The sequence below is a fragment of the Falco peregrinus genome, chromosome 1 (genome assembly GCF_023634155.1).
Source record: "Falco peregrinus isolate bFalPer1 chromosome 1, bFalPer1.pri, whole genome shotgun sequence".
Classification (NCBI taxonomy): domain Eukaryota; kingdom Metazoa; phylum Chordata; class Aves; order Falconiformes; family Falconidae; genus Falco; species Falco peregrinus.
Window position 1 is genome coordinate 30,399,250 of NC_073721.1, and position 19,154 is coordinate 30,418,403.

Genomic DNA, 19,154 nt, shown 5'->3' on the forward strand with positions numbered 1-19,154 from the left:
GGAAAGCAAGGGCTGATTGAGCTATAGATAGGAATAAGCAGTCAAAAACTACAGCTAATGAAGAAAGCGGTGATTGACAAGGCAATTCTGGGGAGTGAGCTGGAGCTGGAGGGAGCAAAAGGCAGTTAGGTGATGAATAACATTGTGAAAGTGACACCAGAGCATCATCTGGAAAAAGGAATTCCTGCAATGCAGGGCAGTAAAGGCACTTCCCAGAGAAAACAGTAATAAATACATCTGCACATACTCTCAGAAGGTGAAAGCACTGCAAAGCTCCCCATTATGTGAAGCAGCCCCTGGTCCCCTGCTCTGTCCATGAAGCTGCTGCACTCCCCCCCCCATTAGCTTCCTGGGAATCTGACCATGTTTCCAACAAATCCATAAAACATCACTCCTAAACAAAACATTTCTCCAACAAAACACTGCTCTCTCTGAACAAACCAACCATGCTGATGCTGCCCAGACACAAGGAATCTCAAGGAGCACACTGGCATCTCCTCTGGACAAACGGAAGTGGTTCAGCAGCAGCTCCAGCAGAACCTTTCCAGGCAAACTGTAAGGCTTTCTGTTAAAGAACCTGTACATCTTGTTAACTCCACCAGAGAACGGCTGCAGCAGGACACATGGCCAGCTGCTCACAAAATGCCTTCACTCAGTTTCTTCCTTTCTGCATTTGCCTCTCTGTCTTAGATTTATCACTACAGACCTCCTTTTAACTCTCTAAGTCTAAGCAAACAAGCTGGAGCACCAGTAGGAAAAAGGCTGAAGAACAGGAATCAACCTCAGCCTTCATCATCTCAAGTCTCTGCAGAGGCAATACTGCAACAGGATTAATCTGAATGATCCTATTGATTCTTGGGCGGTGGGGGGGTGGGGGGTGTATTTCCCTTATCTGTCAAGCTCTAGAATTTGCTTCCTTGAAATTTCTTTGAATAAAACTACACACTTAGCTTATTCATGCCTGAGGTCCCTTCCCTATTTTTCTACCACTCCACAATATCTGGAAAATGAGAGCCTTCTCCTTGGTACACAAACTAAACAGAGACACAGGAAACTGCACTCCTGGAAACAGGAAAGGGACAATAAACATTCTCCAGTCACCATCATACTTACTGTTCAGGATAAACTTTCCTTTAATTAGACACACAGCTACACACAGCTGCAAACAGATAGCTCACTGAGCCCACCTTGACAGCATCCCTACACCACAGCACATGCTGCATCAATCGGTATGAGCCACAACCCACTGACATTTCTCATAAGCTGTGCAAATGCCTGTTTCAGTAACATGAGCTTCTGGGCAAACAAACGATCCACCTCCTTCGGATCAAGAATGAACAGGCTAAACACTGCTGCAACTACGGCAGCATGTTCGGGGAAGATGCCCCAGTTATATGCATCACTAGATGAAAAAATGTATTTCAATATCGTACTCAGGGCTGTTTGCTCTCTCTCTCTTAATTACTTCAGGCATGTGTGGGGAAGAGTAGAGAGGACAGATCAGTATTTTTTTCTGCAGCTGCATGATGAAAAAATAGTTTTAAACTTCCCTGGAACATCCCCCACCCTCAGACCTGGTTGCTGAGACCACAACTGGAGATGATTTGTGTGCCATGGCAATGCCATGAATTCAGCTATCTGCCACGCAGCATCTCCCATGCTCAGCTCTTTCACCTAGCCGAGAAGGGCCCAGTCTTCAAGCATCCCCAACTCTGTGATAGGTGAAGAGGCAGAGCCACGAATCCATTTTCAGAGCATCTTTGCCCAATGGACATGGGATGACAGTAAAACCAAAGCACGGGCTACAACTTCTGATGTCTTTTTCTCTTTCTTACTACTTGATGGCCATGTCTCTGCCACCATGCTAAGCCTCTAGCTTCAGAGGACCACGTTATTTCAATAGTTCATGTTCCAACACAGGCAAATGCTTCAGCAGCACAGGACTATCGGCACCCAGTGCTTATGGACTGTGCAACCAGGGTGGAAAGAAAACAACCAAAGGTTTAAAAAAAAACCAGAAGCCAGCTGACAGCATTTCAGCCTCCCCTTAATACCATCACTTGGCTTAACATCATACTATTGAAAGCTAAAAAGCAGTACCCTGGGAGTGAACGCTGCAAGCCTTCAGGTCTGTGATGAGTGCAGGAGTCCCTTACACAGTACGTGCTAGGAGGGAAGCCGACCTGGAATGAGCAGTTGTGCAGTAAGGTATGCAATTTTCATGCATTTGTGTTGTTGGTTTTACCTTTGCTGCCAAGACACATACAGTAACAATTTTATAGCCTTCCTGAAAAGGGGGGGGAGGGGGGGAAAAGAAAGAAAAAAAAATAATATCTCTACAGAGGCTCCAGCTTATGCAAAATGCTGCTGCCAGGATTTTAACTCACATGAGGCAGATGCAGATTCAGAGTGTCACTCCAGTCTTGACGGAGTTACACTGGGCTCTCCTGTTAAAGAAAAAAATCAGACTGATTTTAAAACTGCAACAGCTCTGTGTCATGTGGGACTGTATCTCCTGGAGCTCTGTCCTCTGGTAAGCTCAGAAGTTGGCCTGGCAGCTATTCCAAATACACTTATAACTGATTTATAGAGAAGGCACAGTAGGTAATTGTGCATTCTGCAGGCAAAATTCTGTCCTCATATCCACAAAGCAGTCTTAGATCATTAGCTCAGTGATAATTAGAAGGAAGAGGCTACAAGCACATTGTCCAAGTGACACAAAACCTTTGAGCTTCTCACAGATGCAGAGCAACTGGTTCAAGAAAGGGTCTCATGCTCTTTTTGGGGCTTTGTTATTATTGTCCATGCCTTAGTTGGTGACAGATTACTTGTTTCAGGGAGCTCGCTTTCTTTCACACCACAAAACGCCTGTACAGGTCAGAGCAGGAGACTCAGGAGACCGAGTCAGGAGCTACTCTGGGAATCTGAGAAGAGAATTTTGCCCTACATCTGAAGGTGCTCCCAGTGAGAGCCTCGCACACCAGATCACTCTGACATTAGCACGTCTAAATTTAATTGTATACTTTAACACACACTTGGGCTTTTTATGTGCATAACATTGAGGAATAAATCAAGTCTTGCAGGACAGTATCAAAGCTGCACACAGTGCTGCATCACGTTGCAGTGCACTGGTTTGCAAAGCACACACAGTAAGATGACCAGACCTATTCTGCAATTTACAGGTATGCACAGAGTAATCAAGAGTAGCTTTGAGATCCAATTTGCACTAAATACAAAGCTGAATGAGTTGGAATGATGTTGCAAAAAGGACCCACAGAAGTATGCAGGCCTCCTGGAAGGCTTCTCTGAAATGAATGTTTGAAGTCTGTTTTGTTTCAAAATGAATAGCTAAGGAAGACTGTACTGCCAGTGATGGCTGTTTAAGCTGTGGGGAGGAGAAAGCCCTTCAAGGGCTGTCCATTTCTTTCCTTGTTCCTCCACACACACAAGATTTCAAATTCAGGCAGGGTAGCTTCTCACTGAGGATGTAACACGGTTTGTTTCAGGGCTTGGGGACACTTACAAGCTAGTCACTGATCACAGGAGAGAAGCAGGAGCTGAAGCTGCAATACCCACTCCTTTTTGTGCTGCTTCAGCCATGTCACTTCTGTGAGACATACCTGCCATCTCAAACTGCACACCTGCAAGCCAGTCCTGCCCAGCCGCTTTATTTCCAGCCACTACAGATCTGGTGTTGTAAAAGCCCCGAATGCAGAACAGTGACAACACCCTGATTTCTCACGCCACTGAGGCAGCTTTGAGGAAGCAGCTCCCCATGGCCAGCACCCTGCTTTAGGAAGGGAAAGATGAGCTTGGGAGGTTGCTGCAAGCAGCCCACAGAGTGAACGGTTCCTCGGGGGAGAGGCAGAGCGAGGACTACTACAAGGACCTAAGTCTCATTCATCCCTGCCTCCAGTGTTTCCCCATCTGTCACTCTCTGGCCAGTGTGCTCTCCTATGACATCCTAGCATCTCCTGAAGGAGTTTCATCCCTTCCATCAGCCAACTCCTCACCTGCTTTCCCTCCCAGCTGGAAGCTGAGAGCAGCCCCGGGAAAGGTGCTTGCAGTGCCCCCAGAAACACCCCCACACTGGCAGGGGACTTCACAGGAGCAGCTGCTTTCTGCAGCTGGTGCATCGCCGGCTCTGATCCTTTGGGTACATACCGGCTCAGCTCCTTCCCCAGGCAGGTGCTGAGAGCACTGTCCGTGCAGTGGGCTTCCCCGTCCTTGGCCCGGGCCACTGCGTCTCTTGGGAACTGAAACACCTGCCTCCCCACACGGTTTTGGTTGACAGATGAAACTAATTGGCTTTTGACTTTCGGGTGTTCAGATAAGATCAGTATTTCTAAAACTAGAGGTGATGACCTCCTCCAAAGGCTTGCAGAAACCTTTAACAAACACTCAGTCTTCAGAAATTTTACCCACTATCTGAGTTCTCCAGAGGTCACACAAAGACAGATAAGCCAAAAGGTGGACAGATAATGCAAGGGGTTTAGCCTTTCCTCTGAAGCACAGGAAATGCAGCCCAATTACTTTGTGCTAAGTCTTGAAGAAATGAAAGTCAAATAACTAGAAACAGGTTATTTCAGTTGCTGCTTATTCCCCAGTGAGTAAGGCATGCAAATCAGGCAGTTAGGGACATACGTGGACAGGTGGGTAGCCAGTGTCCAGATTGATACACGTCTCAGGCACAACATGCATAATTAAGCTTGTGCAAATACATTTCTGAAATTACACAAACCTGACTTGAAGAGCAGGATCAAAGTGCTGCTCTGAATTGCACCATAAATAAATAATGGAAGTATGTATTAGAAATACATGTGTATCGATGTCATGCTGATGAAACGTGTTTAGTTAAAGCCTTGAGGACCAAGATCCCCATTTACAACCCCATCCCCCGTAACAGTACAAGTACCTAGGTATCCTGCCTCAGCAATGTCTATCAAAGGAGACCCTAGACTAATGTCCCAAAATAGGCTAGATCTGTTCCTGGAGCTTTCCATTCTGTCAACTGTGTGTAGTCCCAAAGCTGGGCATTTGGGCCAGCTACCACCAGGATCTCTGTGACAGTCACTCCTCCATGACCAACCAGACCACTAACTATTTCACACAAGCACCAAATACTCATTCCCTGGCACTTCTGATCACCCGACCTGCAACTCCAGCTGAGAATCCAGAGGGAACGAGTGAGTCCTGGAGGTGTTTGGGACACTGGACTTAATTAAACAATAAACCCCACTGAAGCAACAATATGAATTAAACATATTAGTAAGTGATGGGCAGGCATTTCACACACCTACAGCTTAAGGAACGTTTGGCTCAGCTGTAGGGCCAGAGGTCTGATGATTCCCAGAAGTAACCAGGTAGTGAAGAATGCTATCTGACCTCTCTACATACTGACCCTCCTTTCAAGTTATCTATTATCTTCATAACCCATTACAGAGCAACGACAGTTTTCATATATAATTAGAAAAGAAGAGGATTTATGGTCTAGAATACTAATGACTTCATCTTCCACGTTACAGGGTCTTTTCTAACCAGGGGAGGTATTGTCAGGCACCGTCATTGAAATGTAATGAAAAGGAAATAGCTATGTTTCAAGCTATGCTGCTCTGTTAAACTAATGCATTAATTGCACAAAAAGGAATCTGAAATGCTACATTTAAGTTCCCACCTGAGTGTTAGCTTCCCTTTGGTTTTGACGGCAGAGTCAGACTGCTCAGGTCTGACAGGAGCCCAGAGTCACTCCTGGCTTGCACATTTTCCCCTGGAAACATGGCAGAGGATTTTCTTTTCCATAATAACTGGAAACCCTGCAGAGGTACCTGTACTGTGGGAGCCTCTGTACAAGCATACTTGGCTGGCTTGGCAATCCCAGGAGCAGAGATAAGCACAAACCTCCAGCTCCCTTGCCTTGCGTTTCTCTTTCCGAAGACCCATCAACTGTTACCTCAACTTCTGCCATAGCCGCTGCAGTCATTTCACTTTATAGCATCCTCACCAGACAGAAAGAGAAAAATGGACACTCCTGTTCAAAGCCCTGTTGTGTACAGCACTGTTTTCAGTTCATCTCTGCCCACATGAACACGTGGCTCCCTGTATGCAGGGCAATGGAGTCGTGCACGTTTGTGCTGCGCTGACCTGGGAGCTCAGTGCCTGTAAACAAACTGACAAAGTGGTAAACGTGAAATCCCAAACAAAACCCATGGGACAACTCATATGTTTTCAATTAGGAACGCAGTGAATCACTAACTTGCCATTTGTTGATGATGGACTTAGCTGAACTGTGACCATAAAGGATTTGTCTGTGTTCAAAACAAGCTGAAAAACAGCCAGGAACAGACCCCAGCCCTCTTGACTCTTGGGTTTTGATTTTAACCACTAGACCATAAATAAAAACGTACTGTATTATGCAAAGTAGAATTGTAGTATTTCAGCCTATACTTAAATTGAGTTTTCATAGTACCCAAACAAACAAAACGGATAGCAACAGTATATTTCATTTCTTTGCATTTTTCAACCTGAAATAAGAAGAAACTGCTGCCATATTGATCATAATTTTCATTTACCCAAAGAAACCTTTTCAAACACTAAGTTTTCTGTGCAGTATGACAAAGCTGAGCTTTAAGCACACTTCAATATTTAATGTACCTTTCCTATGTCACTAGAAATTATGTCTTTGTCCTGATCAACAAACAAGATCTTGAGAAAGGCTCCAGGTGCATCCCAGGATACTTTCATATGCTTAACACACAAGCTGCTCTGCTGTGCATGAACAGCCAGATCTTGCACCAAGCCTCTCGTGGCCACCAATGTTTTTGACAGCAAATCTGCTAGTTTTTGACAGCAAATCTGCTAACAAGAGTTAAGGCAAGACTCACTAATCATCAGAGGGTTGAATCTTTTGGATCTGAGCTTCAGTGGCTCCCCAGCACCCTTTTCTGTCAATGCCTAACACAGGGTTCTGAGTGGAAACCTACAGAGAAGCACAAAGGCTTTGCAGTCCCCAGCTGCAGCAGTGCCCATAAAGCAGCTATGCATCCACTCTGCAGCCCGAGACCAATGGAAAATTCCTTACCTCTAATACTCCTGCAAACATCCCCAAGTACACAGCACAGCTTTCAGCTCTAAAACCTCTAACCTGGAACCGTATCAGCTCCTATTCTCCCACTCTGCATGCTAAAAGGATCTGTAAAGACAGGATTTGTTGTTGCCTCAAGGACTGACACAGGATTGTTATGTTCAGCTTGGCTCTGAACTGCTGGGTCTACACTTCAGGTTGGTTTTAGCGCTGCACTTCTACTTGTTTTAAAAACAAGTTGTCAAGTATCATCAGCTTTAACTCTTCCCAAAGCAGGCTTATTAGTGCTCTCATTGGTATATTCCAGATATTTTTAGCTTTCTGCTGCTGCACTTTGTTTGCCTTTGATGTAACAAAGATTTGGGCTGTTTGGATATGCCTCAGAGACTGGCAAAACAAGAGCTTAGTGTTGGAAAGATTTCTTCTGCTGAATAAAAATGCATGGCTTGAGGTAACAACAGCAGCACTGAGGTCACATTTTGCATGTTGAGAGAAGCAATTCAGACGGACTCTGCATTTCAAGGAAACTTCAGTTTGTCTTTTTTAACAGTTGGCATAACATTCCTTTGCACTGGAATAGTATTTTGAAGATGACTACATAGTCACCTGTTCTTTTATGGGAGTATTTTATGGTTTCCCTGACAAAAGAATCTTTTTTTTTGTGCTTAACAAGTGGCCTTCACAAGTTACCCCTCTCAGATACAGCCCACTGGGAGTCATAATCCCATATTGAAAATATCCCTGCATTTCCATGGAAACAAACTAGTGTGCCAAAGTATGGGCTTAGTTCTTCAATGAAGACTCCTGAACAGGGAAGAATGATTGCATGAGCTTCGTGTTCAAACATAATTTGCTAGCATCTAGAAATAAAAAGGAAATTACTTAAAGGTGTGGTAGCTATTTATACACTATATCTAAGGCATTGTTCAGGTGTATCAGTGTCCAAACAGATCCAGCTTCTTATTTCTCTCCGTATTTGCGTAAGAAAGTGAGCCTCAAAAGCTACACATTTGTTTAACAGTGTAATCCTGGGCTTATATGTAGCACAAGTGCCCACGCTGTCGATAAGCCACATACATAAGTTTTTCTGTAGTGTGCTAAAATAAGGCATTCACAAAGCAATAGCACACATGTGATCTCACAGTTAAAGCCTTCTGTACTCTCAGCTCTGGTTCCTCCTACAGAGTAAGCTGTTTGTGTCATCACAAGGGCATTTGCAACTTAATAGTACTTCTGTTGTGGTTATTAAGATTACTAGATAAGGGGGTCTATTAGAGTGAAAAATACCTCCATACTTCCATTTCTGGCAGTACACCGACAGCCTGCTGACCCAGCTTGCTGTATTCTCATGTTTTTAAGAGCAAGAAAACAGAATGTAGCAGCTTCTGAAACTTTCCTTACACTGTGAAGCCTTGTTCTTTCAGCAGCTTCTGTCTAACGCTGATTCTTCAGGAATCCACAGACAGCAGATTAGCAGTTTGTCAGTTGGTGATTTACTGGGAGGGAGCAAGCAACACATGCTTTCTCCACTCCTCATTCCCAATGCCAGCGTGTGAGATCCCACAGCTCCAGACCTCAGTTTGCTCATTACACAGCTTTAAATGGTCAAGCTCCCGAAGAGCAGCAACACAGAGCTGGGACAATACCCACTCAAGCACTGCACTGGTATTTGAAAAAACACCTTGCTCAGAGCATACTAGGAACAATTTAGCTTCTCCATCTGCCTTTAGCTTTAAAACACTAATGGCTAAACCAGCCTCTGAAATCTGCAAAATCTGCACCTGCTGAACTGGAAACATGCAAATGTGAAAACGCAGACAGCAGATGTGCCATAGTCAAGGCATCTCTCATTTTTTGTTGGGACAGTTTGAAGGCTACTGTTGTCACATCTACAGATTCCTTTCTCTAGCCACCATTCTATTTCTGTATGACACAAAGAATTATATTATCCACAGAACCAAGACGAAGCAAAACTGCTCCCCAAAGGAGCCTCAAAGCCTGTAGCCCTCACATCATGATGAAACTAAAGACAAACCTTTAATCTAAGCAGGAGAGCCTTGTTAGAACATTTGTATCAGAGCCCAGTACCTATAAACCGACAATAACAGTATCTGAACAAAGAACAACTGTTTCTTTGTAGTTGCTTACGTTACAAAGCTCAGCAGCTCCTTAAAGTATTCGGTTCAATCTTTCATGTATAAAACTCCCATGTTTATACTTCATCTGTGCAATCCAGAATTTTTTTATACAAGGTACAAATTCCTTAGTCCCATCTCTCGGTTGTGGAAAACAAAGCACAGAAAACCGGTACAACTCAGCTGCAGTAAAAATACTAGAGCAACTGAAGAACAAGTCCTCAATTCAGCTGCCACGTTTCCTCCCAGATCATAGGCAGCAACAAGCCAATCCTGCCTTCTGGCTGAGTGCATTTTTTCCACAGTCAACAGGTAAAAAAAAAAATTTCAAAAATAAAATGTGGGTGTGAAAAATCTCCCTCTCCTCCAAACTGCAGGGATGGCTTAGACACAAAGACCTACTTGAGGAAGGGGCAAAACCTGTTTACGCATGTTGCACTTTGGAGCAAGCTGGGAAAGGCTAAAGCTGTCTTTCCTGTGTCTCTTCCCATGTAACAAGAAGGGAAATGCTACAGTTGAAAGCATAAGCAATTTTGCAATAAAATCTTTGCAGTGCACCAAATCTTGGCATTAAGTTGGCAATGTTTCCAGGACACAAGCTATATTCCAATCAGATTATGTTGTATTAATCACATTTGCACACAACAAAACCAGTATTTTTCAAGCCTCATTTCCCCTTTTATTGAAACAGTTTTCAGCAGCCAAGGATAATTTCATTATTGATTTCTGAAGAACATGAAAGCAGCAGTGATTTAAGTACAGGAAAAGCATTCCAAATGAAAGCATCCTGCCTACTGGCATTACATCTTATCTAGCGCAGAGATAGAAAACTTTCAACAATGCCGTAACTTTTGGAGAAGGAGGGTAGTCACAGAGGAATCTTTTCAAGCACAATTGAGTTTGTAATTCTTACTAATTCCCTCTCCATCTGCCAATGGCCCAGTGTGAAATTACTGCCAGTTTGAGTGCCCCACTGCTTTAGCCCTGCTGCTGTCAAGGGACATCTATCCATCACCTCATTGTGCAACCTGTCCCATTTAAGACCTAGTAATGCCAAGGCCTCCTGCATTACTTGGATCCAGACCTACTAATTACAAGTGTGGCTCACATGGAGAAGGAAGTAGCCAAATAAAATGCTGCATGAAACCAATTTCTCTGCTGCATTTCCAGCTAGCCTCACCAACTCCTAATCTCAGGTGAGTGTTGCAGTGAAGATTCTACCGATATACCTTCGTCTTTCTTCCTACAGTTTGCAGTAAACACAAAACAGAGAAGGTTGTGAATCTTTTGGATTACATGCAACATTCTCCTTGACCAAAGCATGGGCTGTTTTGAAAGTACTAGTAAAACAGGAAGGCAGATCAGAATTGTTACTGACAATTGGTCTTCTAGCCGGTCAGGATGAATAAGCAGAGATGAATCATTCAGATAATAAAAGAAACTACTAGTTAGCAAACAAAAATGCACTACAAAAGGACTCTCAAATCTCTAACTTAAGGATTCGAAGAGGAACTTTGCAAAAATTCTCAGTTCTGCCCTAACAGCAATCGCAGCCCTTCACAGCTATTTGCAGATCCTGGTGTAACACCGTTGCTTTCCAAGGAGCAAGGGAACCTCTGGGAATCGGCATGGGCCTCGCTTCTTGGCTGGCAGGCAGCAAGGTCAGTGGCAGAGAATGAAGGGCTGCTGGGGTGATGGCTGCGTAACATCACAGGAACTTGTCTTAACCTCTGCTAACAGCAAGGGCTGAAACAGATGATGGATCCCACTTGGGTCAAGCCATCCAAGATTTCAAGCAGCGACTCTTTAACTAAGCACACAAACCACAGTCAAACACTGCTTTCTTCCTGCTCCTTCAACTTTCCTCCCAGGAACACCTAGCTTAAAACAACCCCATTTTTTTATGTATTAAATGTGATTCACTAACACAAGCAAACCAAAAAGACTGAACAGGAAGGGGACAGTCAGTTTCATATACAATACAGATTTTTGAGCCTCCAGGATTAGTGTATCCAGCACATAAACCTAGTGAGACTTGGGAGTTTCTATACATGTAGGTCTTATTAACTCCATGAGGATGCAACAGCAACCTTTTATGGAAAAACAAGGAATCTAAAACCTGTGAGAGTTATTTCAATTTGCTTTCATTTTATTTTGAGCTCCCAGCAGTCAAATTAATTCCAGCTGTAATCACAGCGGTTATGAATTCAGCAATTTAATGTCCATAATTTTTCAGAAGAGGAGGCAAAAGCCTTCTGGCTCTTTTCTTCAAGACTTTGTTTGCCCAACCCACCCATTAACAGTATTTCTCAACCCTATGCAAGGAAAGAGACAAACCCTATGCAAGGAATGAGAAAACATAGAAGTTATTAAAAAGAATTCAAAATTTAACGTAATTTTGACTTGAAAACAAACAAAATTACTGTGGCAATGCTATATCAGACAGCCTTGATTGTTTTCAATTTTAAGTTGTGGTCCTTTAATTTAATAAGGCTAAGAAATACTACCCTACAAAACAACGCATGAAATCATATTTTACGTACAATGTAACACGATGATACTAAAACTGCTGTCAGTTGGCAAGCTGACATTCTCAGTCATGCTAGTAGTAGAACACATGATCACTGCAGAATATGTGTAGTACCCGTTACAATATACTTAAAAATTATAATGCCATGTCCCTACCAAAATTAGGTTATTCTAGACAGAAAACAGTGTTACTGGAAGTAGGTTTGTGTCCTTAAACTCATAAAGTACAAAACCAAAACTGTTTCAAACTTCTGAAGTTCAAAGTAAGTCAAGTGATTCTGACTTCTTTGGTACTCAACAACTTCCTAAGCAAGACTTACGGTGCTGCCAGTGGCCACTGATTGGGGAAGAACAAAGAGAGAAGAATGACAGAATCATAGAATGATTTGGGTTGGAAGGGGCCTTAAAGATCATCTAGTTCCAGTGCCCTGCCACGGGCAGGGACACCTTCTACTAGACCAGGTTGCCCAAAGCCCCATCCAACCTGGCCCTGAACACCTCCCGGGAGGGAGCATCCACAGCTTCTCTGGGCAACCTGTTCCAGTGACTCACCACTTTCACAGTAAAAAATTTCTTCCTAATACCTAATTTATATCCACCCTCTTTCAGTTTAAAGCCACCCTCCCTTGTCCTGCTGCTACACGCCCTTGTAAAAAGTCCGCCTCCAGCTTTCTTGTAGGCCCCCCTTAGGTACTGGACAATGTGACAATGTGTTTTCTTTTACTGACACCGCAGCCTCCTCTTCACAAGACAGTAATTCAGGGTGTCCCAAAATAATAATAATTCTTTTGACATGTCAAAGCGTATGACTGTCAGCTATGGGATGAATGTCATCAGTTTATTTCTGATGTGAAAGTTCACAACAGAGAGTGGGAAAAGGATCTGGCATGTAGTTTTTGGCAGAGTCAATGGCTCTGACTGCTTTCAATCATTGACTGTGAAGATTGTGCTTGGGATATTTTTAAACAACTTTACAGAAAAGTGACTTAGCAATATCTGAAAGTACAAATGCAGAAAACTAGATGAGGAGCTGATGACACTGGATACGCTTCTGTTCTTCTTCCTTGGTCTATTTAAATGTCTTGAATGGTGTCCAAAAGGCTTCTGCTCAGCATGCGCCATCTGGTATGCAGATGCCATTTCCAGATGTTAAAATACAGATAAAATAGCTTTTTACATTGTTTTTTCTTTTTTAATCTAGACAGTAGCATGTCCATGTCCATGTGAAAAGGTGTATAAGAGATAACATGCCAAGAAAGAAAACACAACAGGGTCTAATGAATGCAATACAACATACTAATGTAACACTTCACTTGCCTCACTTTATTATAATTTCAGATTAATTTATTATAATCATATTCTAACACTACACTCTTTAAAGCCCCTGCAACAAATAAGTAATTTTTCTTGTGTGCAACAGTTATATATAGCAAATAATGGTCAGATAAGAAAAGCACACACGGAAAAGAAAGGATGACTCTGAGACAGAGGAAGACAAACAGGGAATTTTGTATGTTAATTTGCCAGTCAAGTGAAAAGAAAGGAAAATAGTACTTACCAGGCATAATGGTTTTCATCTGCAAAAGGCTTTCCAACCTAATTACATTCTCACAGCTCCTTGTAAAATGATCTGCAAGTATTATCTCTGTTGTACCACAGAGGAAGTCATAGGACAGCAGCTTACTCCAGAGCAGTCCAGATTTCCAGTTTTCTGCTCGGACCACATCCTATTTCTTTTTCTGCACCATACCCTATCACTCAACTCCCCTGAATGTACCGACCCTGACTGCTTAACTGTTGCACTGTGATCTTCCAGCCTTGGAATCCCTAGGTTTCTATGTCCCTGGGTATTGTTTTAGAATGCTTGTAACATTCACATTTTTTCCTCTCATCAACCAAGTAACATTTTGTGGATAACAACACATTTGCTATGTGTTTACAGGAACAAGCCACACTTGAGTAAAATGAACAGTCGTAGAAGTGAGGATAGTGCTGAAGCTCTCCTTCTGTCAGGATGAAAGTTAGCAACATGCTTCATGCTCCATGCCAGTCCCACTGGGATCAACTGAGTCCTTGGGAAATGCTGCCAGTTTGCAAAAGGCACAGAAGTTGGTTTTCCATTACAGAAGTGAAACTTAGAAGTTTTTTTTTTCTTTTAAGCATTTGTTCTTGAACAACTGTTTTGCACTCCTTAAAGGCAATGCCACAAGGCTGTCACAGCTGGGAAACACAAACACTGAAAGCACGTGCCTGGAGTCAGATCCAGGACAGCTTAACAACAATACACTCCATGACTTAAAAAGTGGCAGGAACTTTAAACAGAGGTATAAATGAGGTGCTGAATAACTAAACCTTTTATACATAACTACTGCTTTCATGGGTAACTGCTTGAAAGAACAAAAGCAAGTGATCTAAATACAAACTGCAATTACCTGCCACAGCCTCCAGAACTACTCCTTGCAGCATCGTGTTGAACCTTGAGCACATGGAAACCTTCCTGCCCTTTGCTCAGCCACTGACCGTGGCTCCTGTGACCCTCACACTGCCTCTAGCCATATTACTCATCTCTCATTCCTTCTCAGTAAACACAGTAACTAGATGACCATAGTCGACATACTGCATTAACCTATTATTAGGTGACCCTGACGCTCTACCTCACATTTTCTCAGTTTATATTCACAATTCTAAATTGAAATATCAAGGGTGATAGTAACTTCTTATCTGCAATCTTGGAAGTGGTAATGAGAAAGAAGGCAGGATTGTCCATGACATCCTCAGTTACAGCCTGTGTGATACTATAACCTAAGAAAGTGGAAGTGGGCTTTTTATCTCTTCCTTCCTTAAAATACATAACATCATGCAAATCTGATTATGCAGAAAACAGTAACTTTATCTCCTCCCTTCATCAAAAGCCTCAGAGAACTTACCTGTTCTGTATTTGAAAGATGGAGAAGTCACGCAAAAAATTTCATGAAACTAAAAGGTCTTATGCAACTTCCCAAAGGCTATCTGCCATAAGGAATGCGCAAAGCTTTCTAAAATAACTTGTTCAGCTGACGCAAGACACTCCCCCTGCCTTGCCTCTTCTCAAAACAAGTCACTAATGTGGCCAAAGGAGAAGAGAAAAGAGGAAAACCTGTTCTGACCCTGCCAGGACAGAGGAGAACCGGCTGGCTAAAGATGTAGCCTGCCATATGCACCAAGGATAAGAGAAATCACCTTGTTATTCAAAGCCAGGCTTGCAGGGGCAATATCAAAATATAGTGGGATCTCAGGAAGCAATTAGACTTATTAAGCTTTGGTTTCCTTGACAGCCATAATCACTTCAAACTGTACTACAACACAACTTGTGACCAAATACAGCTTGCACATAACAAATTTAAGGCAAACACCTAAAATGAAAGTTCAATTAATAGTGAATTATATATTTGCTAATAGAAGAAGCACCTGCTAACTGAAGCAGCCCAACCAATAACTGGTTTTCGCTCAAGAAGAGGCAATATTCCAAACTAAATCAATGACAAAAAAAATTAAGATACTCACCAGCAAGCGTATAATCCATATCAAAACCAAAGCACTTTATCTTTTCCATGGCTAAACTTCTATTTACAAAGACCCTGTAAAAAGAGAAGGAATAAAGCCATGGGTATGAGCATTTTCAAAATAATCACTTTTTAAACCAAAACATTCTGCCAGCTGTCAGGATGTCTGGCTCTCTTAGGTCAACATCAGAAAATATACCTGAAAACAGAGGCAAGTTTCATTTTTTGCTGTGAGTTCTCCTGAAGCAAAGCCATGACTTTGCAGGGTTGTTCTAATTATTGGTATGCTGTCTAAAGACATGCACGCATGCATGCACACACACACACGGCTTTGCATGTGACCTGCAAAAATTCCTAAGAATAGAAGCGCAAAATCTCCTGAAGCAAAATTCAGAGCTCAAGTGAAAGGAAACTGAAAGCAGAGGACAGGAAGCAATACAATTTGCTTGATTAAAACAAATTATTACAAAGAGGCAACAAGGAAAGAAAAATAACATTTCTGTGAAAAAACTCACAGCATTTGAGCCCTCTTTGGAACTATGTCTGGAAATTGCAAGCAAACTTATGCAGATCCATTTCTGTATTTGCACCAACAACATTAAAAAACATTTAACAGAGCTCTGAAAAACAGCGCCTGAGATAAATTTTCATCCACAAGAATATGCTATTTCTATTGTGAAAAATTTTCTTCTTAATTATAAGTCCCCTGCAACTCCCTGACAAAACTGCTACTTGTTAAATTCCACTTTTACTATTAGTGCCTATTGCAATGAGAATCTAAGCTGAATACTTCCAGGCCCTTTTTTATGACAACATTTTAATACACCGTATTCAATTTAGTTCAAGTAAATAACATGGTAAAGAAATAGGTCAGAGAATACAACAAAAGCTTTTCTTGCTTCCTGTTCCAACTACCACAGTAACTAAGCTGCTTATGTTTCTCCAGAACTTTAAACCATATAGCAGATCTGTAATTCAACAAGACTTCTCTCTGCTGTCTGTCTTATCTAACTTTAAGAACGAGAATCACAACTCAGCTGCAGGATGGAAGCTGAGCTCCTCAACACGCATCTTGGACAGAAATCCCATGTACTGCACAAGCTGTGATGCCGAGACAAAATCGTCCTGAAGGAGAAAGTCCCAGTGCCTTCACCTGTACTCTGATTTCAGTATGTGAAAATCTCCAAATATTTAATGAGTGCATTGCCGTCAGCAGAGTAATAATCCTTTTAAAAACTGAAATCGGCAGCACTGCCGTGTAGGAGGAGTGGCGCAGGGACAGCGATACAGCAATGGAGAGAGCAAGTGCAAAACAAGGCACTCGTACATTCTGAAAAGCTGAAAGAAACCACTGGGCAGTTCTCCGCACGCACGTTCCGGGCAGGTGGCCGGCATAACGTGCCCATTTAACCGCCCGTGTCAATCCAGCACAGCTCGCATTTTAACAGCAAACTGCTAACATGAAACTATCACGCTTCTATGCAAGTCGCCTTACCTCATCTTTCACCGATGTGCTCCTTGTTTAGTTTGCAGCCGTCTGATTCATCTACTTGTCTGAATCATATTACACAATTCCTTTAAAGCTTCCCTAGTACCAATGCAATTTTGCTTGGATCTGATTTGACTTCAGAAGATCATTATGTCTGAACCAAGCCTTAAAGTACTGTATATCTTCTTGGACAGTGTTCTAGAAAACACATCTGTGGCTAATTTAACCAGTCACTGGATATCGTTGTTGTTCCACACAAATCCACTTGGAATACAGTTCCTCTGGCAATAGCACACTTTCCCCCTAACCTTGCACACTCTCTCTGGGAGTCACAGTTTCCTGGCAAAGTGCCTGCCTTTGACAATGGGGCTTGTCACTAAGGGGCCTCAGAGGTTATAGATGACGCTCTTTTCTGATAGATTTATGTATTACCTAAACAAGACAAAGTGATGGGGAAAAAAAACTGGACACTGGTAAAGAAATGTCTTTTGGAAATATGAGATGGGATAGTAAATCACTAAAAGTCGCTGTTGAGATAGCTGGCTTTTGAGAAGGTGGAGCAAATTATCCAAATCTGCAACTTGAATCTGTTTGTCTTTTAACCTTGAGATAGCCCTGACTTACATGAAGCCAACGCAAAAGGCTATTTGGTACTAAACACAGTCTCGTACTTTGTGTAACGAAGATGATTACATTCTGTTGCTGCTGGTGCCAGAAAGCATTACTTATTAGCTAATTCAAAGACACAATTTCTGATGTCACATGTGTGCAGTTTGTTTCTGCAAGTGGAGAGCATTAACAAGGAATAACATACCTCTGGGAGACACTAGCAACAGTTTTTGTCCAACCGGTGGAGTCCAGTTTTGTTCCTGCCTTTAGGCTTAACCCCAGAGCATAGTTTTCCATCCCTCTGAACAGGACAGGAATAGGAAGGGAAATTTAAAGAAGCTCAGAAGAGCATTTCAGAATTGCAACATTTGGGAACAGTTTCCCAAATGAGGACAAAAAACAAGCACTAAGATGGAGCTGAATGCGCTTATAAAAAGGGTAATACGACAGTGCCTGTGAAAGGCGAAAACACGGGAGCTGTGACCCAAGAGATCTCTTCCAGTCCAGCCTGCCTATGTTTAGATGATGACGACACCAAACTGACCAAAAAAATTGGAAAGATCTCCAAGCCTCTGACATTTTTTCATTGCTTGCTTTCAGAGTATTTACAAACTGAACCCCGGGACTGAAAAAAAAAAAAATAAAAATCAGCACACATTGATGCTGAAGATCTGGAAAAGTTTACTAAATGCAATGAAAAGAACATCTATTAGCATATTTCTGTTCCAAAATAAGTCTTATGACTAAACCACGAAAATTACTATACCAGCCCCACTCTTGGTAACAGCTGGTGAAGATCTCTTTCTCCATCAACTCGTAAATATTGCCTATGACCTAGAAACCATAAGTGGCAGGGTCTAATCATGCCCCAACAGTGCACAGGACCTGGCAGGTTTCAAGGCGTCCTACTGACTGATTTGACATGGTAATTACTTCATCCACCGATGCTGGAGTGAAACAGAGCAAATATTTTAAAAAGCTAAAGAAGGCTATTGCACAACACGTTCGGGACAGGAAATGAGAACACTTTCATCAATTTAAACTTGGATGTGCTTTGGCAGATTAAATGGCAGACTAAACAGTGGCAAAAAACCCTGGAACCGATTTCACTTCTCTTGTGAAGGCCCAGCGAGATACTGGGTTATTTTGTAGGCACTCGCGACCTCAACTTTAAGTCCTGATAAAGACATCTCCCATGCACAGTGCCCCCCTAGACACAAGAGACTAAGTAGATACTTACAACTAGTTACTCCCAGAAGCTGACCAACTTAATTCAAGGGGTTTACTCAAAAGCAGTAAATAGCTGCAGTATCCTAGAAACTAAAGATAAAATTTGAGATTAAATCACCACAACAGTTTCTGGGAAGAACCAAGTGCTTCCCAGAAGCTGCAGACTTGGCCCATTTCAAACCTTTGCTTAGATCCTAATCAAAAGTTTGCTCAGACTGATTTCAAGAATACTGGTCAAATGTCTTTGTTGGCTACCAAAATGTAATGTCTCCACAGAAGACACAATACAGAGAAAAGACAACAGCTGTTTTTTAATGACTATTAAGACCCTAAGAACCTTAACCACCTGATAAAAAAGATCCTCTAGTCTCTAAAGGAAAGGATGAGATGACAAGTTTTTTACAGCTCAACTAGATAAACAGCAATGAAAGAAGCTTCCAAATTAGAAACAGTTGAGATAAAGTCAGAATACGAGGAAAACTAAGATCACCCATCGTTTTCAGGCAAGGAAGTTTTAATTTAAAATCATTTTTCCACTT

At 42.2% G+C, this 19,154-nt stretch overlaps 1 protein-coding gene across 7 annotated transcripts in view; it reads right to left on the reverse strand.

The window, feature by feature from the left end:
- Window positions 1-19,154, reverse strand: part of NT5C2 (5'-nucleotidase, cytosolic II) — a 63,324-nt gene that overhangs the window by 16,064 nt on the left and 28,106 nt on the right. For 6 of the 7 annotated variants that reach the window (XM_055802880.1, XM_055802890.1, XM_027788886.2 and 3 more), the window contains one exon: window positions 15,289-15,362. In XM_055802880.1, the coding sequence (XP_055658855.1) occupies window positions 15,289-15,362 (74 nt within the window). Of the gene's footprint in view, window positions 1-2,387; window positions 2,448-15,288; window positions 15,363-19,154 lie in introns of those variants that run through there. The other variant, XM_027788887.2, reaches the window with a different exon arrangement.